Source organism: Neolamprologus brichardi, chromosome 22 (genome assembly GCF_056152115.1).
Source record: "Neolamprologus brichardi isolate AB-2024 chromosome 22, ASM5615211v1, whole genome shotgun sequence".
Taxonomy (NCBI): domain Eukaryota; kingdom Metazoa; phylum Chordata; class Actinopteri; order Cichliformes; family Cichlidae; genus Neolamprologus; species Neolamprologus brichardi.
The window spans coordinates 27,244,574-27,269,787 of NC_142124.1; the positions used below are offsets into that span (position 1 = coordinate 27,244,574).

At 40.1% G+C, this 25,214-nt stretch overlaps 1 protein-coding gene across 2 annotated transcripts in view; it reads left to right on the plus strand.

Annotated features, from left to right (window-relative positions):
• The window catches only part of fam135b (family with sequence similarity 135 member B), a 50,966-nt gene that overhangs the window by 18,558 nt on the left and 7,194 nt on the right, over positions 1 to 25,214 (plus strand). For both annotated transcript variants that reach the window (XM_006795264.2, XM_006795265.2), the window contains exons 5-16: positions 4,401 to 4,471; positions 5,247 to 5,420; positions 6,267 to 6,393; positions 9,866 to 10,025; positions 10,689 to 10,738; positions 12,942 to 13,097; positions 16,975 to 17,048; positions 17,129 to 17,283; positions 17,389 to 19,345; positions 24,168 to 24,334; positions 24,614 to 24,705; positions 24,794 to 24,891. In XM_006795264.2, the coding sequence (XP_006795327.2) occupies positions 4,401 to 4,471; positions 5,247 to 5,420; positions 6,267 to 6,393; positions 9,866 to 10,025; positions 10,689 to 10,738; positions 12,942 to 13,097; positions 16,975 to 17,048; positions 17,129 to 17,283; positions 17,389 to 19,345; positions 24,168 to 24,334; positions 24,614 to 24,705; positions 24,794 to 24,891 (3,281 nt within the window). The remainder of the gene's footprint in view (positions 1 to 4,400; positions 4,472 to 5,246; positions 5,421 to 6,266; positions 6,394 to 9,865; positions 10,026 to 10,688; positions 10,739 to 12,941; positions 13,098 to 16,974; positions 17,049 to 17,128; positions 17,284 to 17,388; positions 19,346 to 24,167; positions 24,335 to 24,613; positions 24,706 to 24,793; positions 24,892 to 25,214) is intronic.

The following is a 25,214-nucleotide window of genomic DNA, read 5'->3' on the forward strand; positions in this document are numbered from 1 at the left end:
AGAACACACACATTCGTTCCACTTAATCACAGCAGATATTTTACACAACAGGGAATAAAAGATGAAAAACTACGGTGCTATATATTTTGCAGGTGTTCAGACTGCAAAATATATAGTCTATCTGTTTATAGCTGTATAGATTTAAAGCAGGGGTGTCGGAGCCGTTCTATTTCTTTGGCCAAAGACGGCTCAATTTGCAAAGATGTACTTTCTGCAAACATTGACTTGTAAGGTTTGTCTAACAGAGCTTAAGATGTCTAAAGCATCATTGACTGTAGAATGAAAATAGGGTATCCACCTCCGTGCGATTAGGAACAATCGATGGGCGCCCAGTGGTTGCATTAAATTGTTTTGCTATTGGGAACCAATTGTAAGTAATTGTCAGTGCGCAACACCCTCATCTGACGATTGCACAGGCCACCTGGCAGGAGGCAACCTATCTCCAAACAGTTGCAGTCCGACTCAGACTAACTGCAGTCACGCTCATCCAGATGAAGGCGGAGGTTTGCAAATAAAGCAGATGGATTGCTAATATGTTGCTTTCAATTGGACTCAGTCTTGTCAGTGACACGTCACTTTACAGTAGGGACTCGACTCAACTTATATAAACTGTTTGCATTCTGATTATAGATTCCTGTTGAAAAGCAAGATTGCCGGGCAGCTATAGCAAATTGAAATTAAAGTGCCGTCATGCAGCAGAGGAATTTCTGAATTTGTACTTCAGATCTATGAGTTATGGCTGAACTCTAAATGGAAGTAGTTGTGTATGAAGACAGCAACAGATTTGGGATTTTTGCAGACTGATCACAGTTACAGCTGCCATATTCTTAGAAACAGTTTGCACTGATGTTCTGGGTAAACATTTCATGTGATGGCTATAACAGGGATAAAAATGCATTTAAATAAACAAAGCTTATAAGTTAATGTAGCTCTAATCTTTGAAACTACTGGTCAGTCTGATGGCTCGCCCTTTGGTGCCGTTAGCTAATTTTCTGAGGCTACCAGTGTAGCCCGGATACTTGGATAGACGTTAAAGGAAATCCAGTTCAGAACTTCCTGTTCAATGTTTATGAACCCAGAAAATGCAATAAAACTTATTGAAAGCTAAGTTGACCTCAGACACAGCAACTGTTTTTGCGATTGCATTGGTCATATTAATTTAACTATTAAATGGCTGCTAATTGGTTAGCTACATGCATGAACTGTATGTAACAGATACTGAATGTAACAGATGTTTTTAAATGGGCACTGATTTTACTTTTGGAGTAGGTCTGAAGTGGAATATTAGAAGAACTGAACTTTTCAACTTTTTGACAGCTGGCTTTCATTTTCAGGCCTAGAACTTGTCTCCAATACTTTCTTTAAGGGTCTGAGGGCACACTATAGTTTTTTTTGTTAACGGAGGCATTAGCGGTTCTTAAATGTGATGAAATGATTGACAGGAGTTTGGTTCCCTGAAAGATAACAACAGCTATTCACTGGAAAAGGTTAATTGCCTTTTTCAAAGGAATTCTGTCCTAATCATAATAACCACTCAACCATTGCAAGGGTCACCGAGCTCGTAGACTCGTTCCGTGAAATTAATGTTATGTAACTGAAAGACTGTGCCTGTGCACCCAGACCGGCCATATTTAGTTCAACTGATCAGGTGTGTAAACCTACCTGACAGTTATTGATGTTCTGTTTTACTGTGGGCGTGACCCTGAGAATCCACTCTGCCCATTTTTGCCTGTGGGAGCCACCGGAGCTCAAATTGATCAGCAGTGACAGCGGTGACACGGGCTTGATGCTGGGACGTGGGAGCGTTAAGATGGCCTCATTTGAAGCTAATCATGCATTTGATAGCCGTAGCTCACACGCTGACATTACTCTAAACCGTCGCTCAGCTGCTCCCTGACATGTGGTGTATACGCCTAGTTTACTGTGGAAGGATTCCTGCTTCTGCCCGAATGTGGATTTTCTGTCTCACATGACAACTAATTTTAGAAATGTTCATTAAACGTAGGTGTTGCTGTGGAGGTGTGGAGACAGAAGAGCTTAAAGGCATATCAGATTTCATCTGTAAGCTCTCCCGATGGCTCCCCGCTCATTAACCTTCCAGAGGTTATCTGCTGTTCACAGCTACAGATAGCGCAGACGAAAATAGCCTCTCATTTCCCCTGTGCACACCCGATGTATTCTTAATCAATCACACCATCAATATCTGATGGATTTATACGTTTACTGTAAGCGCTACAAAAGTGGAACTGCTTCTATTAAAATTTAACAGCGCTGCACACCAATCCTCAGAAGAGTCTGTTGCATCCATTTTCGGCCCCGGCTTTGTAGTTTCCTAATACCGTTTTTTTTTTTTTTTTTCACTTTGTTGTTCAGATTTATGCCTTTATTTTCTACGGCACTTTGAACATGAGAGTAATTGATTTTTTCAGCCCACATGAAAGACATAAATGCCGGAATACAGAGAACATAAACAGTTAATCAAAAAGAACACTAAAGTGGCTAAATCAGAATTGCAAACAAGGTTGGTTACATTAGCTTCTGTGCCAAATAGCAGCAAATCCATCATGTTCTTGTTGGTACCGTGTGATGGCCGTTCCCCTTCATTAATTCAGAATTTCTCCATTCACGTGAGTGACAGTAAATAAATGAAAGTCAGATCCTTCTCCACAGAGCACAAGTGGCTGCCATATGGTTTGATGAGTGCAAAGATAATGTGAAAGCTGAGGCTACAGCTGTCACATCCACCTCTGGGAGATTTTTGAACCCTGTCATCTAGAAATGGCATTTATAAAAAAAAATATGTTTTTGTGAAATATCAGAATCTACATACGTTGACTTTTACCAGCCTACCTGTGTTGCTTAAATCTGGATATGGACACTAGTCTAGTCTTCTGTGTGAAACACCCAACAGCCTCTTGCACTGATTTGTTGCATTTCCGTTCTGAAGTCTCAGTTTTGCATTCGCCATTATGCCAGGGTGGAAGCTGTTGGGTGTTATCAGCAGTGTTGGTCAAGTTACTTAAAAAAAACTTCTCCATGAAAGTAATCCCATTACTTTACTGATTATTTATTTTCAGAAGTAAATAGTTACTTTATTACTTAGTTACATGATACACAACCCGAATACATACTAAAGCAATAGACCTTTCAGCCCAATTCTATTTTTTCTGCACAATCCATCATATAAAATTGAATCAAGTGAAAACTATTAAAACTAATAAAACTTGTTTTATTAGTTTTAATCTTTTAGCTTTATTGCAAAATGTAATTATATGAAACAGTCTTTGACTTGAACTTTGTTTAACAGTTAAACCTATTTTTTTGCATATTCCAGCATATAACATAAAATAATGTTTTAGTGGCACTAAGTCCTGTCGCTCTTATATCTATTGTAACCTGGAGGTTTGCCCAGTGCTGCAGCGGTCATGTCAGTGGGAGGATCTCTGTGAATTTCACATTCCCGTGGCAGCGTGTTAGGTGCTTGCTCAGATTTGAAGTAAAATTTTTTGCTGTAGAAAGAAGTTTTCTTGCCACGCTGAGTGTACAGCAGATGATAATGTTTTTGTCACTTTTTACCGAATCAAGCTCAAAGTAATGTCAGTACGTCCATACTTTAAACGCTGCACGGTCATACTCTCTCCCGCACTCCATATTATCCATTATTGATCTATCTTGATCTGTTGCTGCCACGGACGTCGCGCGCTTTTACGTAATTGTCATGAGACACTCTCACAAACAAAATCATGGTCTACTAACACAGTAACGCAGTGTGCTTACGGGAAAGTGACAGTAATCTAATTAATTTTTTTTGCAATAGTAGTCCCTTACTTTACTCATTGCTTGAAAAAAGTAATCGGATTACGGTAACGCGTTACTGCCCATCTCTGGTTATCAGCTATTGCTAACTAGCTTGATTAGCAAGGTGCAGTAACATTTCTATGTGATGTCAATGCTACATTTGGTTAGCAAATAAACAGGTGGAAGTAAATAAGTATAATCGAACACCAATTAAAATACTCTAATGCAAAGGTACAGAGACCAAACTCTCACAGACTCATGGGCCACTTGATGCCATGTCCAAAGCGAGTTAACCCACGTTCATTTTTATTTTACACCATAAAAAAGCATGTTTAGAAACCTGGTAAAAAGGGATTTGGCTTCTGTGGAAAGTTTTCCCACCATAATAACTGTGTGGACGGATAGATTTGTATACATCTGGACACTGTAGTTAGGGGCGTGGTCACCTTGGCAGACAGGGACCAGTTGAGGTAGCTGAACTTGACCTGTCTACATGGGTTTTTTGGTTTGTTCTGTGATACAAAGATTGTGATTATGATTCCTTTGTGCCCGTGGTCTTTCAATATTTATGCATCAACAACCCTTGTCGTTCCCATTTGCAGGTGGAGGAGGCCTTGAGTGAGGTGGATTTTCAGTTGAAGCTGGATCTTCATTTCACTGACAATGAGCAGCAGTAAGTTTCTGAACCACTTTGAAAATATGTGTTTGGTGTGTGTTTGAGATGTGAAGTGAGCGACTTTCCCATTTGGCTGCTAGACATCACTTTAAGCACCTGATCACAAATATACGGCATACGATCCATGACTACAGGGATTTGTATGTTTGCTTGGGACAAAAGGAAGAAGAAGAAATATTTAGATTGTATCATCATTGTTGATATTGGATTATGAGTGAGCAGCTTTCCCAGTTATTTAAAACTGGTACTTGCTAAAGGCAGTCGCCCTGATATTTCCCACTCACTTAAATATGAGATGCTCCTTTTAATGAGAAGTTTTAGGCGCTCCAGGGTCACACTTTTACTACCAGCAATAAAACCACTTCTTTAGTTAATCTGCACTCTCTGGCACAGATACAAAGATGATCAGATTTAAATTTTTTATCTATTATTTCATTCTCATTTTCAGTGCTGAAAAAAGCAGGCATTGGAATTCTGCTTAGTTTTTACAGTCTACTCATAACATAAATAACAGTTATGATTCGTCATATTAAAAACTTTAACTGTAAATATTTTCATTAGGGTTTCCTGATTAAGTTAATATACCAACGGAGAACTTTACAGTGTAGCATTATCTAATTAAACATCTGAGTACTTCCATCAATGATGTTGTTTAGTTATTCTGTCCTTTGCTAGATGAGCCATTCTAATGGAACAGCTGCAAACATTATGGACGGTGACAAAAAAGGACGATTTTCACTTAAAGAGTTGGGTTTCGTTTTTACTCCCTCAGGTTGGCTGATATAGCGACTGTCCCCTTGATCAGCAGTCGGACCCTCAGCCTCCATTTCCACCCGCGAAGAGGCCTCCACCACCACGTCCCTGTCATGTTCGACTATTTCCACCTGTCAGTCATTTCTGTCTCCATCCACGCTTCACTGGTTGCCTTACATCAGCCCCTGCTCAGGTAAAGTAAAGAGCCTTTCAGTCTGTTGCACCAAGGTTGTGGAACAGTTTACCACTACAATTACGTTTGCTTGACTCTGTGGATTCTTTTAAAAAACAGTTAAAAACTCTTCTGTTCAAACAAGCCTTTTGTTGATCTACATATTTTATATTTTTACATTATTTACATTTGATCTTTTACATTGTATATATTGTCTATTGATTTTATTGTTTATTTTAATATTTGTGTACAGCGCTTTGTGATTGTCTGTCTGTGAAAAGCGCTTAATAAATAAAGTTTACTTACTTACTTACTAACGTCTGGAAAGCTTGCAACTGTTTCGCATCCTGCAGACCCCGAATCTTCACATTACACAAATTTGTATCTGATTTGGTATGATCTCAGGAACCCAACTATTCTTTTCACTGCACAATCTGCTAATCCGCTAATCATTTTGTAATCTATGGCTTTGAATGCTGTTTGGAGACGTGTTCAAGAAAAAAGGTCAAACATCTGCAATGAGCAGGTTTTAATTTTTTAAGTGAAAATTTTAACTGAAATGAAACCCATACAGTCAAGCAGGCGAGAACGTGAGCTTGAACTGCTGGCACATCTCTTGCGATTGATAATGTATCTCTTGGCGAGCTGAATGAATAATTTTCCAAACACTCATCTGATGAATTCAGCCGTCAGTGTCATAGTCGATGTTCCAACATGCATTACATAGATTACTGCAGCACTTGACTGATTGCAGCAGAACTGCTCTTATTTCTCAGTTCACGTCTTCCTTCAGAGTCACAAACACTAAATACAACACAAACATATTCATACTTTGCCCCTGCTGTGTCATCCCTGCCCTCTCTCCAGCTTTGCCCGTACGGGGAAGGGCTCCTGGCTTGGGAAGGGCTCGCCAGAGAGCATGAACGACCCGTCCGCCATGTCTGTAGAGAACCTCGTGTTCGGCGCTGGCTACTGCAAACCTGTCGTCTCTGAGGTGTGTTAACCTTTAGCGGTTCAGCTGCTTTCAGATGGAAAGTCACACAAAGTCAAAGCCTATTTTGTCTCACAAAGCTGAAAACAAATGTCTCCCTTTGAGCTGGTTGTTCTCTTCTTTTTGTCAGCGAGCAGCTAAATGCCAAGCGATGACGTAAACAGAAAGGTTTAGGACAGAGGCCGACAGATTTAGCCGGGATTTGCTTGGGCATGTCATCCAGAAGCAACGGGATTTTGAGCTGGGAAGGGAGTCGTCCTGATTTGGATTACAGATTCCAGACCTTGTCTGTCCTTCGGAATCAGTCATTTGTTGGCACTATGCAGAATCCTGTAGGTTTTAAGACCAGAGGCCAACGTGGTGATTATCACTGTGCAGCGCTGTGGTGTTTCATACTATTTGTTGAAGCCGCTTGCCCAGGCTTGTAGGCTTCCAGGCTTAGCATCTGGAATTGATAGGAACTCCCACTGGAAATGATGGTGCTGTCTCTCATGCTTCTGGCTTATTTATAGCGCACTTAAGATTCACAATGAAATAAATACTAATCTATCATAATTACTAATCATGATCATATATGGCCTATAGCAAATTTATTTTATTGCCTTTTATTCACCTAGGCATATATTAGTAAAAAGCTGTATTCAATAGTAGCAGGTGATAAAAGACACCCATGACTCATATTTGTTATTGTGACTCAACAACTTCTTTCTTTCTTTAGTTGTGTAATTAGCCTTGAGTCTGTGAGTGTGTAGCTAGCTGTCAATAGGAGAGAATGCAGCACTTTGGTTAACAAGCCCTACAGCTCGCAGATAAAAGGGAGAAATCTGCAGCCGTACGGAGACACAGCCAGTATACAGCAGACGTGTCAAGCGTATGGAAAGCGAGCCCGAAAAGGCCTCATCAGAGGGTCCAGTGTGAAAAGATATCATTAAAAATCAGAGTGGTGATTCCAGCGATTTCTTATTTGCAAAAGACTCATAAAAAGGTTTTGTGCATTTGTCGATCCACTGTGTGGGTGCATTTGAGACACAGTGCCACTTATTTACCATCATTTCTCCTGTAAATGGAAGATTCATGTCCTAAAACTAGAAGAAAATGTTTTATATTTCAATATGTTACAATGCAGTGTTTCTACCAAGCATGGGTGAATGATAGTTTAATCTCACATAGATTCCTGTCTAGACTAGTTTGCGTAGTTTACAGATAAGGAGCCACACAGCATCTCTTTGCACAGCTAGCCTGTCCTCGTGACTCTTTGGACTCGGAGCAAACAGTACTGAGCAGACAAAAGGAAACAAAAAGTGTGACCTTTTTCAAGTCTTCCAAGAATTGCAGAACCCAATGCAGCGGTGTATTCCCAACGCAACTCGAATCACTGCTGCTCTTTTCAGGTATCACCGCATATCCAAAAATTATATTTTGGGGCTGTTGCTCCTTACTGAGTTTAGCTTTCTTGTGTATATGTGGTAATTACACCAACATAAGGTACAAAGAGTTTTTCCTCAGGTTTTATAACATGCATCTCTCAGGTCTCCGTGAACGTCACGGTCTGCACAGTAAATCCTAATGAGCTCCCAGGCCCCCACGCCACCTTGCCGCTCTTCCCAGTTTTTACTCCCACCCCTGGCTGGGCGCTTTAATAAGCTCAGCGTTTAGCCAAGCGGGGGGGTTGCGTTTGATCACAGTAATGAGTTGTGCTTGCAAGCGCCACGTACCACATAGCTGCAGGTGAAAGCTGCACACAACGCTGCAGACTCTTTCACCTTCATTTATTTACAGCTTTTTACCTGCGGCTACACTTAGTTTCCAGCATTTCCCCTTAACATGTGTCATTTTGTCTAAATCTTGTGCTTCTGCTGTAAGATAAGACTTTTAAAAATTTGGTGTTTCTTTGTAAAAATTATACACAAAACTGGAGCACTGGAATGAAACGCTACCTGCATGCTTCAGAAGTAAACGGCTCCATAGCAAATTAAACAAGCAGCAAACAGAAGCAGAAATCGACATCAGGTGAACTGTGGCAGATTTTAACCATTGTTAGTGTGTAGAGAAACTGTGCTTTTAGGGTAATGACTAGTTTATAGGGGAAAAAAAGCTATTTTTCGGTGCACCTCGCTTACAGACTGTTCCCAGCGGGCCTCTATAAAGCTAAAGAGAATTATGGAAGAAAACATACAGGTGTTCCTTCCTGGTTCGGGTATACTCCACTGGAGCAATTACAGAGTGTGCACAGGTATGATGATAGGGCCGGCAACTTTACTAGCTCGAGGGAAATTACAGTATGTCCTGATACTCAGGCATCACATGCCTTTTGGAGCTCTACGCTCCACAGAGGCAGCCAAAAATCTCGGCACTGGGTGGGAAGAACTCTGATGAGTGTTTGGGGTCAGGGACCATGGATGGTGGTAGGCATACTGTGATGACTCACGTCTAAAGTGATACAGTCTTTTTAGACCACTGTCTCTTCTAGAAGACTTCAAGGCTTTGGTGATTTGTAGTTGGTTGCACAGTGCCAGCAAATGCTATTAACGGCTTTGGTGAAGCACAGCTAGAGCCCGTCTTTCATTGTTAGAGAGCCATCTGCTGGAACAAAGGCCCATATTACAGCCCAGATTTTACTGGCCGATCAGGTTTGTACTTGAGCTACCAGATCTTGTTGTTTTTATTCTTTCTCTTTTTATGTGCTGGTTCCTCGTCAAGCAGCTTTTCACCTACATTTTAGCATACACTTATTTATGTAAGAAAGAAACACTCAGTGGTAAATGGGCTGGCAGGCAGATGAGTGAGCCACAGCAGACACTGACAGGGGTTAGTTGTTTTTGTTATACTTGATGACTCGCACCCTTTACATTCTGAGTTTCAGTTTCCTTCTTTTGGATGAAGTGCAAAATAAAAACAACTTTTCTACACCAGCTGTCACTCAGAAAAAACTGATGGTGGTGCTTTCATGACGGAGATGCAATTTTTTGGGCACTATTTGGGGGATGACTCATCTACTCAAAACCATATCTACCTACAGGCACAAACAAAGGACCTGTGTCTGGACGTTTGATTCTAGTTCAGTGGATATAATGTGAAGCATAGTTAAATACTATTTCATACAGATTGTTGCACAGATTTTAAAAAGACTATTCTCCAAACAGTGCTTTGCTTCTTGGGCCAAGTTCCCACACCTCGGACCTGCCATACATCCACATGTGCCACATAAATGTCTTGATCTGCTTTTGCAGCTCACAGCTAGCTGTGTTTAAGAGGCATTTGTTTTATTGTATCAGATCCTCCAAGGAGTTATTGTGACTGCAAAAGTAAGCTTCTATTACTAAGAGGTCAGAGCAACAAACCTTCAAACCAGGCTATAATAGAGCCTGTTAAGTTCAAGTATGTGTACATGTTTGTCATTAAAAGAGGACATTATACTTGAGAGGCGACTTGTGACCTACATAATAGCTGACATTTCCTCTGTCCTTCTCCTCAGGGAAGTTTTTATGTGCCCAGTGAAAACTGCCTGCAGAGAGCTCATACGTGGCACCGGCGACTCTGTCGCCTCCTGTTGGTGGCACACAGAGGCCTGCACACGTACTACACAGCACTCATGAAGGAGATCCCACAGCTGCAGCAGATTCCTCTGGAATCAGGTGGCACATATATAGAAAGCCTTGGACCTGTTTCGTCATTAAAAGTCTAGTGAGATCTGAAAATAACATATTGGAACATTTTAATAATGCAGGAACTGTTTATTTTTTTTACGACAATGTAAATTATTAAAAAAATATGATTAAAACTGTAGAAAAAGTATTATTTTAATGACCTTGTCAGAAAGTAATTTAAAATCACCCCAATAGAAATAGAGGACTAACATTAAACAGTTTACCTGTACTGAAAACTAAACTATAAGTACTGCTATTATTTGATGTACTTAGAGTACTTGTTGTGTATTCTGTAAACCTTTTTCCGACTCTGGTACAGTGACACTTTATTTCCCCTAAAACCTTAACTTCGTATATATGTAGTGGAGTACAAGCATGCTAATTGTAACCTCCAGTTTCCTGAGCACAGTTTGATCACATGGTCTTAAGCAGTGAATGTAAATGTTTCCATATTTACCCTTTTAGACGAAGCTTCGTGCAGCCACTCAGTAAAACAAGCCATTTCAGTTCCCTTCACTTCAGCTTGTCCATATCTAAAACTGTGCACATATGCTTAACTTGTTTTATAAGATTTTCAAACTATATGTGTGTATGACCCTCTGTCACAGGATAATGAAAGTTAAAACTCCCCAAATATCTTTATTCCCACAGATGCGTCGCCTGTAGAAGAAACTCTAAATCAGCTGACAATAGAGCTACAGGTAAGTTCATGCCTTTGTATGATAGTAACAAACATATCTCATCTTATTGTCTCTTTATAAATATTTTATTAAACAAAAAGTAGGAAAAATGCAGGTTAATCTATAAGTAAAAATAATTAAACTTAACAATCAATCAAACCATTACTTGTATGTGAATTATTGACATAACGCTATTTTATTTTTAACCTCATCAATGCACAGCACACACTGACAATAACAAAAATACTTTATTATAGAGCTCTATGTAAGAAAACATTACTTTTTTAGAGTTTAACCAACAAAGCAGCCTCTGTCACTTTTCACTTTGATATGTCACTAGTCCATAGTACCTGCTGTTTCCTGTTTGTTTCTATTATAATACAAAAAAGCGCCAGCATGCTAAGAATAGATTCACATTAAAAAAGTTATTTCTTTATATTGTTATGTGCTTCTAAGGAATCAAACGTCTTAATTTTTAAAGTGATCTGGAGCAAAAGTTTTCTAGACATTTAGTCCACTCCTTCTAACTGACCATTTATTAAGTCACTCAACACTGACCTATGAACTATCAAGCAATCAAGTACAGGATGAGCCAGTGTTCTCACCGGACATAACAGAAACTTAGCAAAGAAAGACTTTTAAGTATTATCTATAGGCACTTTGTTATGAGCAGCCTGTGAAGAAAATCACAATTTGCTTCCATGTGTTTAGATGAATCTGCAAAAAATGCCAAAGACAACTTATAAAATAGTATTTTTACACCAGTGAGGTGATTCTCAAAGAGCGATTAGTCAAAAACTTGGCGTATCTCATCATGGTGTGCAATGTGCTCTTAAAAAATTGGAGGTAACTGAGCAAGTGTCAGACAAAATAAGACGTAGCAGACCTAATGATATAAGTAGTGGTTATAAGTTTGGGGTTCAAATCATTGAGTGGGTCATGAGAGATATACAGATATAACTGGAGTTCTGATTGGCAACAGCTTTTTTTAGCTTGACAATGATCCCAAACACACTGCAGTAAAAACATAGACACAGTGGAACATCATCAGTCATGGACAGGCCTCTCCAGAGCTCGGACCTCAACATTACTGAAACAGTGTAACAGTGGCTGTAGCTGTGGTGGCTGTAGCTCAGGAGGTAGAGCAGGTCAGCTGCTGATTGGAAGGTTGGTCCCCGGCTCCCCCAGTTGGCATGACAAATATCCTCGTGTTGTACTAACCGACTTGCTCCCCAATGCATCCATCAGAGTATGAATGATAGTTAGAAAGCTCTCATAGTGCTTGTGTGAATGGGTGTGTATGGGGTGAATGTGGCGTGTTGTATAGAGTGCTTTGAGTACTCTGGGAGAGCAGAAAAGCGCTATATAAGAACCAGTCCATTTAACAGTGTGCACAGTGTTCACCTTGACCAAAAAGCATAAAGCAGCCAACATCCAAAGAAGAGTGAATCCTGGAGAACTATTCCTGAAAGCTCCTTAAAGAAATGACATGAAAGCTTGACTAAGAGTTCAGGCTCTCGTGATCTTTATGTTTATGTGCAGGAATCTATTCTTAGTACTTATTTCAGTTTACTTCCTTTAGTTTAGCTGAAAAAAGGAAGTGTTTTAGTTCCCTCATTTTTTTGTCCTGTCATTGTTGATGGCGTTCACCTGTTATTATTATTCTCCATGCTGTGTGCAGTTAGTTGGTTTTCTACTTCAGTCTTTGTCAGCTTGATCTCCGTCTCACTCCTTTCCCACTCTGTTTGTTACTACTTAAGTGCTTTTACCCTGGTTGTTTTTCTGCATTTGGTTTTAATTTCTGTGTTTTTCTGGCATCACAGTGTGCATTGATATGTGCCTTAATCAGAATATGTTGGGGCATTTAATAAAATCTGTTTATGAGGCCGGAGCTTTTCAGTATAATGAAGCTATTAGATGATACCAGTAAAAATGGTCGTGATTAGTGTTTAGTTGAGCAGCTGCCAACCAGTCAATCTAGGATCTGACAATTCTTCGCTGTCTAGGCAAACTGCCACTCCATACTTGGATATAAATTTCCTATTAATAATCCGCCCACAGTCATTTTCATATCAGACAGATTGTAGATACTGTTTTCTTTGTAGGTATAAATATGTGAGCAGGACAATCACGCAGCCTTGGACTTGTGCATGCTTTATTCTGGGAGTTCTTTGAAATGCAACACTTTCAGCTAAATATTACAGGACTGCGTTTTTCTTTTCAGCTGCAAGAAGGCCACGAGAAGGTGGCGGAGCAGATCAGCAGGGACGTAAGCCAGCTCTGCTTCCAGCTGGCTGCTCTGTGGAGCTGCTTCCTGGAGGCCGCTGTGTTCAACCCCCACATCCTGTCCTATCTGGCCCAGGAGCACCACACGCTCAGGGTGAGAGTTCAGCTCCATCAAAGGCAGGCTTATACAATGTTCAAACGTCATCATTTGCCTCTCTGAGGTGCAGAGCCTTTATTAGGCCCTGGTGCCGATATGTTCAAATATAGTGATTGTGATCCACCCACGCTAAAACGCAAGAATACCACAGAACAATAAAACATGTTTCATAAGCATTGACATTTTATCTCTGAAAGCAGCTCCTTAAAGGCATGTTGTCACCAGTTTTCAGAAAGTAACATGATACTGAACATCAGTCTGTATAAGAAGAATCAACCTAACTTTCACATTGATGTGGAAAAACATGTCACAAACAAGTTAAGCCCAATCAAGCATCAATAACTGTTATGCACTAAAAAAGTTCAGATGATTACCTATAGAAAGTACCGTTAAATTTGTCCATCATGAAGGTAGTTTGGATACAGCGTTTTCACAGGACTCAATGCGCACTCGTGAAAAATGAAGTACAGCCTTATTGCTTCCAATTTAGAGGTTAAGTAGGAGCCAGGTGCTATTGATTAAGTGATCGTCCCAAAAAGGACTGACCTCTGTAAAAGCAGAGGTGACACAGTCCTCCCAGGGGTGGACATCCCAGCAAATTCATCCCAAGATTACCTCAAGCAAAGCTCAGAGATATTACAAAAATTACTTTTTAGGAAGAGCTGCCAGGAGCAAACCTCAAGACTTGAAAAATCCATCAATCAGATCAGACCTTCTGCCTACTGTTCATCTTCTTCTTCTTCTACTACCAATACTGGCTGCTCTCTGTTCACTGATCATCACCTACATCCTTAACCTTCAACACCTTCTTCCCAGATATCAGGCAACTCTTCCCTACCACCCAGGATCCGTTTTTGTGCTTTGCTCCTTCTTCAACTTCCAATATTTAATCCCTGTTCCTGCCTTCACTTGCTTCCTTTTCTTGACTTCCAAAGTCAACCTGCACCCTACCAACACAGTGTTGTAAAGATGAGTGGGCCAAAAATCCCCCCACAGTGATGTTAGAATCTAATAAAGTCATAGAGAAAGTGATTACTTCACATTCCTGCTAGTAAAGATGGTTCTATAAGCTGCTGAATGAGGTGTACTTAGTTTTTCATAGGAGTGCATAAAGTTCTGTAAAAAGAATATACATGTTACTGTCTCCTTAAAGTTTGGTATTGGAAATACATCTGATCCCATGACATCAATGTCTGTTTAATTACATGAAGATAATAAGATACTAGAGGCAGCCAAGTCAGTCTTTAAAAGGGGAGCTTTGTTCTCAATTCCAGCTCTGCATATTTATTCTTGGATTCTTCTTGCGTAACTGCACATGATTTAAATTTATTATTATATATCCATACTGACCCTCAGTTCATCCTCTGTCTAAATACGCCTTATAAGCTCTCCCTCCCCTGCCCTTAAGCCTAGTTGACTTTTTCAAACAGAAGATTTGATCGCAGGTGGGTAAGGAGCATGAAAAGTCTGTGCTTAGCTTACTGACAGGGCTGAACTGGGACAAAAAAATCTGCCCGGGCATTTTGACTAGAGACAAGGTATTATAGGAAAAGCCATAAAGCCTTTGAATGGAAATAAACGCTGTTGTGACAGTGATATGCACTGTCTTGTTGGTATATGTATGATTTCTATACATGTTACATCAGATCAAAACTTTGGTTGTAAGATTCAGATAATTATTTATTAAAAGCAAAACATTTTAAATGTTAATGCCCTACCTGGCAAAACTTTGCTAGACCCGCCCCTGCACAGTTACCAGCTGTCAGCTACTTAGAAAAGGGTCCTGGTGTTATTTGTCTCTCAGAAACAGTTCATAACCTAAAAGGGAAACCTGTTTCTGAGGGTTGCAACGATACACAAAATTCACAGTTCGGTTCGATACTTTGGTGTAACGGTTCGATATTTTTTTGATACAAAAAAATGTTCATTTTTAATTTGTCATTTATTAAAATTATAAATATATCTTTTAGCTCAAAAGTACAGCTGAGGCAACTTCCATGTTGCAATGAGTTTAGCTTCTGTCTTGCTAGCTTGCGCTGTGCTCAGTTGATCTGCACTCGACAGTGCAGCCTAGGCGGAGTAGTAGAATGCAGATCCACTGAGCTCTCAACACAGACAGCATCGTCAGAAGAAAAGTTGATAAAATAAATTTAAAAATTTTGTATTGTTCAATACATATGCGTACCGAACCGAAAGCACTGTATCGAACGGTTCAATACCGATACAAGTATTGTTGCACCCCTACTGTTTCTCCATCACCTGTTCAGCTCTGATGATTCAGTAAGGACATCTCCTGGTTTCATTTTCTTGTTTGCCTCTCACCACATATCCAAACCGATGTCATGACCAGCAGCTTTTACAGCTGTGGCTCCAGCAAACATCAGCTGATACTAGAAATTAATATTAAAAAATTCTAACAACAATTGATCAAGCTTAAACGTGCTGCTGTTGTTTAGTGCGACATCCGCTGGTTTCCTCTTTCTGGCGCAAAGTGGGCGATAAACAAACAAGAGAGACGGGACTTGAGACGGAAAAGCCGATCAACTGATCATTGATCAGTTTCATGATTGAAATAACAACAGGAGAGAGAGGGGGAGAGAATGAGCAAAGAAGAGGCAGCTGTGCAGCAAAGACACAGAATAACTCCAGCTTTGTGTCTTTTCCATTCTACTGAAGTTCGGGACAAACTGTGTTCCTTCTCAGCTCAATACGAAACGCGTAATATTTTCACTGAATATGAGACGATTCCGTTTTTTATGGGACGGTTGGCAACTCTACTAACTAACCGTATGAATAAAATAAAGTTCACTATCAGTAACATCATAGCACCCACCCAGCTGTATAGAAACTCTGTCATGCTAGCTAGTACGCTGTACGAGTTATTGTAACTGACGTAACTGACTGTAAAAAGTCAGCACAACAAAAATAAGCTACACATAAACTCGGTTTGTATCTGACCCAGATAGACTGCAGGTCATAACTTCTTACCTGAAGTTTAGTTCACCTGACACTCAGACCGGCGGCCGCCTCGGGTCTCTGCTCCTCCTGCCTCCCGTTTCCCTCATCCACCTGCTGGCCTCTATGGAAGCTTCGCCATAGAAACCACCACCACCACCAGTTATTTTTACACATCTGCCAGCATCTGGCCAATCCACCACCTTTCATTGCTTAAACCGTTAAAAAAAGCAACAACAAAAAAATATCAGCCGATGAAAACAAAAAATCACCATCGGGCATACCGGGCAAATACCCAGTATGCCTGATGGCCAGTCCAGCTATGCTTACTGAATATGTGTAAGATCAGAGACAAAGGTTTAAATGATGTAATTTCATATCATGAACCCCTGATCAGTCATGTCCCATTAAATCAAGTTGTCCTTTTTTCCATGTACATAATTTATTCTGTTGTTAAATATTGAACACACTAATTTCCAATCTTGTGTAAAATGCATCAAACCTGTTGCCATTAACACAGCAGGCTTGCTGCTCCCTCTCTGAGTCCACGTTTAGACTATGTTTAGTCTCATTACTGATGCACTTGATTATTTGTGAGCTTTGAGTGTTTCAAAAGGAATTATTCAAATTATAAATGCCATTCTGGACCTCTATGTCCTAAAACTTGCTGAGCAATCTAATATGATTTCCCCTGCAGTTTCTATTAAATCACTGGGCTGTTTAATATGAAAATGTGCTACACAGTGGAGTAGCTCTCAAGCTTTTTTGTCTGTTGTTTGTGCTCATCAAATACTTGGTAAATTTGTCTTGCTTATTGAACCAAGAAATCGAACCCAACCATATGTTTGCCGGTGATCTGAGACTGAGACTGAGGCTCTTATCAAAAATTAATTTTTTTGTATGTCTCTGGAAACACAAGGTCAGGAGGTTCTCGGAGGCGTACTTTTTCACCGAGCACCACAAAGAGATATCTCTGACATTTCAAGAGGAATTGTAAGTACCACCCCTGTCAGAAAACTCATTCTGTGAGTGCAAAGAAGTATAATATTTAATCTTGAATTGTCCTGATTTAGAATCAATAGACACGGCCAGATAGCTGCAGAAGTACGGAGCTCAGACTACTTGACCAAGATGCCTCCTTTACCTGTTGAGTGCCTGGACATCGATGGAGACTGGAACAGCCTGCCTATCATCTTTGAGGACAGATACGTGGAGTCTCCTCAAACACGTACTACAAAATATATATCTTCTGCTACCTGCTATTAACATATCATTACGTATTGTCTCAGGACCAAACTCTTGTTCTACAAGCTGAATTTCTTTATCTTTCCAGAGTACACATCACATGTGCCAATGCCTGCAACTGCTGATGAACAAACCAACTTAGATCTTGCCAAGAGGATTCTCGAAAGCAGTCAAGAAGCCGTATCACCAGCAGTACCCAAGGACTCTCTGGGTAGTGAATGCACGGACCTGCCCTTGTATGTCTCGCTCACAGCAGACCAGAATAAGAGCGACACCAGATGTACCCAGAATATCATTCCTACTGAGGGCAGAACTGAACTTTCTGCGGCAGTGAAGGAAAACTTGACGGAAGCAGCAGAAAATCACAGCCAAAATAAGGAGAGCTATAGTTCAGGCGAGATTGTTGCAAATAAGTCATGTGATCCTTGTAGAGGAGAGGCACTTTTGGCTCCCTCCTCAAGCTTTAGTCCCCTCACAGATTCTGCAGACAACAGTCACAAGTCTTCTCATCCTGTAACAGAAGTAATTGCCCAACTTTGTGATGCCACAAACCACAGCAATGCAATAGAGAATGAAAACACTGAAGAGCAGCCTAACATCGCCATGCCTTTAAATCACTCAGTGGATGATGAAAGTGAGGATGTCCCTCCTATCAGTGTACCCGCTGGCTGTCCAGTAATACCACTCATTCCGGGTGAGCTCAGAAAAGAGACGACTCATCGCGGAGGTTTGGTCGGCACCAAGGTCATGAAGCGCTCGTCCTCTGTTATTTCAGACTCTGGTATCGAGAGTGAGCCCAGCTCTGTAGCGTGGCCGGTGGAGGCCGCACTGCGAGGACGACCCCCTCTGGACTTTTCCAGCGAACGGGAGATCCCACAGCAAATAGTGTTAAATCATCCGGTGCACCGCAGCTATCTGGAAGGCCTGCAGATGGAGAGCAACGGCAGCCTTCCAAGTGGAGGTATACAGGCTTCACTTACATCAATTAGTTCTCTGCCCTATGAGGAGGATCAGCATCAGAGGCAGCTAAGCAAGCTGACCAAGTCTGTTTCTGCGCCGCAGATAAGTAGCCCAGAAGATGTAGAGGATGGCCATATGCTGCTCAACCAGGAAACAGATTGCAAGAGCTTAGTACAACATGAAGATTCATGTAGGACAAACTGTTCTTTGTACAGCAACCTGGATTCTGGACAGTCAGAATTATCTCCATTAGACATGAGTTCATCATCAAATCCTGGCCATATTGTCAAGGAGAATGGGACCTCTGAAAAGTCAAACTCTCCACAGTACCTGTCAGAGACATACAGGATAAAGTCAGCGTCAAGCAGTGTTTCTGAAGTATTACTTTTACAAGAGTCTGCAGAAAGCCCTCGTGTCAAGGAAAGTGCTGTTATTGGCAGCCAGAGGGAGAATACGAACAATCAAACACACATCAGTGGAGTAACCTCAGTGAAGGATGTCTTTGTCGTTGAATCGGAAACAGTGCCCTGCAGCTGTGGAAACAAACCATGTGTGCATGAAAGTGCAACAGATCAGGAGAGGATTAACACGGGAGATGAGTGCCAAAGTTTCCATCAGACCCAACTATTCGGGCCTGAGAAACATGAATGTCTAGATCCCTCACAGATACTTATAAAACCTTCATGCTTCAGTGATCTGCCCAACAGTAACAGCACCACTCAGAGGCCAAGTGACCCCTTGGGCGTGACAAACAGAGAGATAGTGTCACCTGCTGATGTAAATGGAGTATCGAGCTGTGAGAAAGCGCCTTTGGACTGCCAATCCAAGGCCTCCAAGATCCCTAACTCAGGACTAGCCTTTGTGAACAAGAAGATGGTGGAGGTGGTGAACATGTCAGTCTCCTGTGCCCCAACCTGCCTCCCATTTTCATCCGTCCTGAGAGACTCTCCATCTATCAGTGGAATGTCCACTCGTCAGACAACCTCACCTATCACCCATCAGCCTCTGGGCTCCTTCGGTATCATCTCCTCATCTTCACTCAGTCCCCTGAACATGGATGAAGAGACAAATGAACGAATGCTGAAGTGAGTTTTTGTTTTTCCTAACAGGCATTCTACCTCTTTGTATCCCGCTAAGTTTATTAGTACACTTACTACTTACTTTTGTGTTGCTGCTCAATAAAAAAAAGATATTTTACACAGAGTTTTAAGATCTATAAGCCTATAGAACTTTCTTTTGGTATTTACCAAGCAGTAACATTTAGAAATGAAAAATTAAATGCATTAGCTAAGCCGGCAGGCCTAGCAATGCTTGCTAACTTAGCTAATATATAACGTCTCATTGAAATGTGCTCAATTCTCTTTGCACTGCAAAGTAAAATAACTTTTCCCAAAGCAAACAAACAATATGCAAGATGCATGAAGTTGGGAATGTGGGAAAAAGCAGAAATACACAAAGAATGATACACATACAGTGCCAGTGTGTGCTAACAAAGAGACAAGACTTGTGCTGCACTTTGGTTTGCAGAACAAGCAAGAAAATCAACAACCGCCTACTTAAAGAAGCACAAGTATATTTTCAGTCTGAAGATCTTAAACCTCTGAGGTCTGAGTTGACATCACTGGCAACACCAACTCTAATCCCAACCTAAGCATAATCAGTGGGAATTTGTCATATATGTTTTTTTTAATGTGTTCCCTCAAGCTCTGGCAATGAGGGAATCAAGAAAAAAACAAAAACGGACACACTGAAAACTATTCATATTTATTCAAATAAAGGCATCTTTTACCTTTTTCTAAAAACTGTTTTAGGGTAGGACGAGGGTTAGGATTATGGTTACCACCTATGATGACTTTGGCCTAGGGTTAACTGGAAGCTTCAAATAAACCTTAAACTTAGTTACCATTACAATGTGGCATTAAACTGTTGACTTCGGTCAACACTGACCTACTGAGTAGCTGCAAATTTAAACATGTATTAACATAGCTTTGCAAATGTTCTCAGTCCTATGACATCAGTTCTGTTATGCACTTTTAAAGTTCAAGGACTGATGTGATCAATTTCACAAGTTTTGAAGCGCAGTATTTAGCTTAAATGTCTGTATAACTATCTATTAAATATGTACAGTGTGTCTTGTACAACAAAGCTTGAAGACTTTCTTGATTAACACCCACCAAATACGGAAGATGGAAAAGAAACTTGAGAATATAATATTTTTGTTCTTTTTAAAGCTCTTGCCAATTAGTGTAAAAGTAAAGTAACCATCCTAGCAGATGTGCATCAAAATCTGTAGACATTTTTTCTGATAAATACTTGCTTGTCTCCAAAACATTGGGCTAGGGTTAGGGTTTGAGACTTGAGGTCATCACTAATGAGAATTTAGATCTCAGGGGGTTATGGTGGGCTGGATTTATGTTCAGGGTTCCTTTCTCAATTGGGTGTCAATAAAAAAATGTTTCTAAAATTTAGCTCGATTTCTGAAGGAAAATTTTGCTGGAGTGTTATCATCATCCACACCAGCTGCAGGAAACAAATCAGTGATTCTTGAGATAAAGGACAAAACATGTCCGGCAGATAAAACCCAATTTTGTGGTTAAAAATATGCATACAAGTGTTAACCCAACTGCCTAAAAGACAAACCAAGGCAATGTTTATACAACAAAACTATGATTTTGCATTTTTTATAAATATATATTTATTTTAAATGGTACAATACATTACCAGTACCTTAAAAATCCATTGTCCAGATGCAGGTGTGATAATATTAAAATACAGAAAAAAAATTAAAAGTAATGTAAAATTAAACATCATGGCTCTCGTCACTAATTATTTAAGTCAATACCTTATATAATATCAAAATATGCAATTGAAAATTAATTTTTTAATATTTTTTAACTGATTAAAATAGTGTCCAGAGTCTTTGTCAACACCGTCAGATTTTTTTAAAAGTACAAAAAAATCAGGAATTATTGTGGGTAGCTTACACTCTGAGGACCCCTTTACCACTTCCTGTTTGATACACATGCCATGAGGTCACTGCTGTGATAATTTGTTTGTTTTTATTTCATTTATTGCACACCTTTCTGATAAAACTCTGTGTCACAACCATAGTGCGTCAACACCAAAGTCGATGTAATCCAAGATTTAATTAGTTTTTTTTTAAAAACAGCGTCATTTAGGTAGATTGTAGAGTCCTACATGCTTAGTCCTCTGCATTTAACCCATTCACTCAGTGATGCAGTGGGCAGCTACCAATCCAGGATAGCCTCTGTTTGTTGGATTTGAACGCCCAACCTTTTGATCATGTGGCATCTACTGAGCTAGCTGTGCCCCGAGAGCTGTTCTTTAAGTGATGATGTATGAATCCTGCTTCCGGGCCCAAACTACTCTGTGTTTATTAAGCCTGTTGTGCTGTTAAAATGTTTTAATGCTTTTTATCTTGTTCTATTACATCTGAACAAGCCCCTAAAAACAGCCAGTGATCACTGTCAGCCTAACCATTTCATATATTCTGTTTTCATGGATTCCTGGATGTTACACCTGGTAGAGCAGCCACACTGATCATTTTATTAAAGATGAAAGAATTTAGACAGTTTGTAACTCTCTGCGATGCCGCAGAGTTCCTTTGACTTTGGGATCTGCAGCGGAGTTTGGACCTGGAAATGGCTAATGACATCAAACTTAATGGCCGGATAGCATTTCTATTGCTTAATGCATAATTGTGTTGTGAATATTCAACCTTAATCTGTGAAAAAGCACAAGGTTCAGAAAAACTATAGTAATTACAAAATGGTACATTTCAGGCTAGAATAGCAAAGGGGAACCTGTCAGGAACGAAAGAGAAGGAACAGGGATGATCAAAAAAGAAAGAGAGAAAAAATTAACAGCCAGCCTGAGTTGAAGAAAGAGTTTCTCAAGAAAGGGAAAGATGGAGAAATAGAGTGAAAGAGGGAAAAATAAAGAACACCAGTGATCTGAAAGGAAGAGAAAAAAGTCAGAAGAGAAGGTTTTGGAAACAAGCACAAAAGTCCAGCAGGGTCTAAACACACAACCACAGAGAACTTTAGGAATCAAGGAGCAGTAGGCAGCTACTTGCTGGTGAACGATTAAGATGTAGAACGTGACATGTGCAAAAACAGAATTGTTATGATGTGTCCTGTGATATTACAAAGGTTGTTAAGGTTTAATTGTCATTTTGAAAGAAATAATATCTTGTTTTCTACTAGTGTGTCACCACCGTCAGCACCTTGTCAACTCCATAATATGGAGTTTTTGTTTATTTTTCTCTTTTGGAGAACCATATATTTTCCTCCCTCATGATCTTCCAATAAAAATACGTAATTTTCTCAATAAATGTGTAATTTGCATGCTGCTTAATATGACTGTTTCTTATACAGATTAAATACAAGCTTCTGAAAATATGCATGACTGTAACTCTAATAATAAAAAGCCAAAACAATCTTACTTTTAAATGTGGTATAATTACTTTGAAAACATATGTGCATAAACAATAGAATAGAGAAGCTGCTAATAAGATAAGATAAGATGACCTTTATTAGTCCCACAGGTGGGAAATTTGTTTTGTTACAGCAAAAGTGCAAAGTTATGTAGCAGAAATTAGAAAACACTGGAATGCAATAGAATAAAATAAAATACTATATACACAATAGAATAAAATAGAATACAAATGCTATATACAACTGAGTAAGAAAAGTATTTGCAGTGTTTGCATTTCTTTGTGTCTGACGGTGTTGACGAAAACCTCGCACTTCTCCAGCAAAAACATAAATTATTAAAAAATGTTACACCTGAGAGATTGTACCAAAACATGGTGAGACAGCCAAAACTTTGTGTAACAATTATATGTAAATATGTTTTTGAAAAATCAAAAAATATATTTTAGAAAATTAAAACCTGTTTTGTCCCTAATCTCAGGAATCACTGAAGGCCAAAACATGAGGTGTTTTCATGGGTTTTGGGAGATGACTCCTGACATCTGGTGCAGTAGCTGGCAGTTACTCATGCTTGGAAAGTCTAGCATAACAAAATGAAACGAGGGCAAATTTGAAGCAAGGAAGCCAAGGTGAAATGCCTCCTGAATGTATTAAGTCACATCAAAGAGTACACAGACAAATCCATCATGATAAGCTGGAAGTACACTAACTTGAATCGGATTGGCTTTGACTTCTGCATGACTGTAATCTGAAACCTGGCAAAATGACAGCGTAATAAAACTTTTGAGCAGCTTACTGGTTAGTCTGAGACTTCTGTTAAGCAACACGGGCTCAAGAAGTGGGCAGCATGAGCAATGTAAATTCTGAAAATTGAATGTAGGTTGTCTATTATATTTGGGCTACACGGCGAAAGCTGTAGGAGTAATTCACTTTTTGGAAAATGAAACATTCATCAACTTGTCTCTCTAAGGCAGGGGTAGACAATTAGGTTTTCCCAACGGGCTGCAAGTGAGATACTGGGACTGTTGTGGAGGACTGTACCAGTAGGCTGGACTCAGTTCTGCTTAATATCAATTTTATCTTTTTATAAGACTACTGGCACAACCCTCCACATCTCATGTGGCCCCTTGGGGAAATTAATTTGCCACCCCTGCTCTAAGGTCTACATGCCAACCCTAAGCTCAGGCCTAAGTCTAAAGCTAGGCAGGTATATAATTTTTAAAAAATACTATTAAACTATTCTCTCCAGTGTTTACAGTCAAGAATCATAAAAATGAATCATTCTGTCACACATGAAAAAGTAGTCACATTTTGCCCTTTTAAGACTAGCTTACAATTAGAACGTATGATGGCTGAGACAGCAAAGGGTTAAAGGCTTAAATCAGCTCATATCTCATTAGCTTAAAATTGTTCAGTATAAGTTTAGTAATATAATATCACTTTTTTTCTCCAGTTTCTACAAAGCCAAAGAGGAGCTGTTCAAAGAGTTGAGCTTCCAGGCCAGCTTGTACAGCGACCTCCCGTTCCTGGCATCAGATCTCCCCTACTTCCCTCCTGAAGAGGATGATGAGGAGTTTGATGACGGCATACACCTGGTGGTGTGCGTCCATGGGCTTGATGGTGAGGCTGCACATTTAAAAAATGTTCTGCTTCGCTGCGATCCAGTTCCACGTCTGCATTGCACTGACACATCCATAACTTTCTGTACAGCCTTTCATATGATTCCCTATTAGTATTGTAAATGTAATAAAAGTCCTACAACTTTATTACACTGCACTGTGCAGTCTGTGAATACTAATTCCCTGAAACTCATTTCAGGCTAACTTTTAAATGTTTATCGAACATGCTTAATAAAAGCAGAGCTACAAACTTTGTGTGTGTTTCGTCACCTGCTTCCAGGAAACAGTGCTGACCTTCGGCTTGTGAAGACTTTCATAGAGCTGGGACTGCCAGGATCTAGGCTCGACTTCCTCATGTCTGAGAGGAACCAGGTACATTTGACAGTGACGGGAGCAAAACTGTGAAAGTGTGCTTCGAGGCAATTTGCAGAGCGCTGACAGCCTTGCTTTTCTCCCGCAGGCCGACACGTTTGCAGACTTCGACGCCATGACGGACAGGCTGCTGGATGAAATCATTCAGCACATCCAGCTCTACAATCTCACCATAGGCAGGATCAGGTCAGTCGGCCAGGTTTAACACGCTGCAGCTTGCCCATTATTGACACATTTCATTATTATTGGATATTAAACCTCTTAATATCCACTAGCTTGCTGGTGAACCCCCTAAGGGCAGAGATAGGGTGCAAATACATTCAAGTGACTTTTCAAACAAGCCTGCTTCCAGAAATTAGAATATATCACCCTTCAAGTTGACTTTGTAGTTTCATTTTGGTCTTACAGTTCCTCTGCTAGAAGATTCTCATTTGGGAAGTCATTTGAGGTTAAGGGAAACCAGTAAAGGACCAGCCTGAGCAGTATTCAGTCCAGTCAGCAGATGGCAG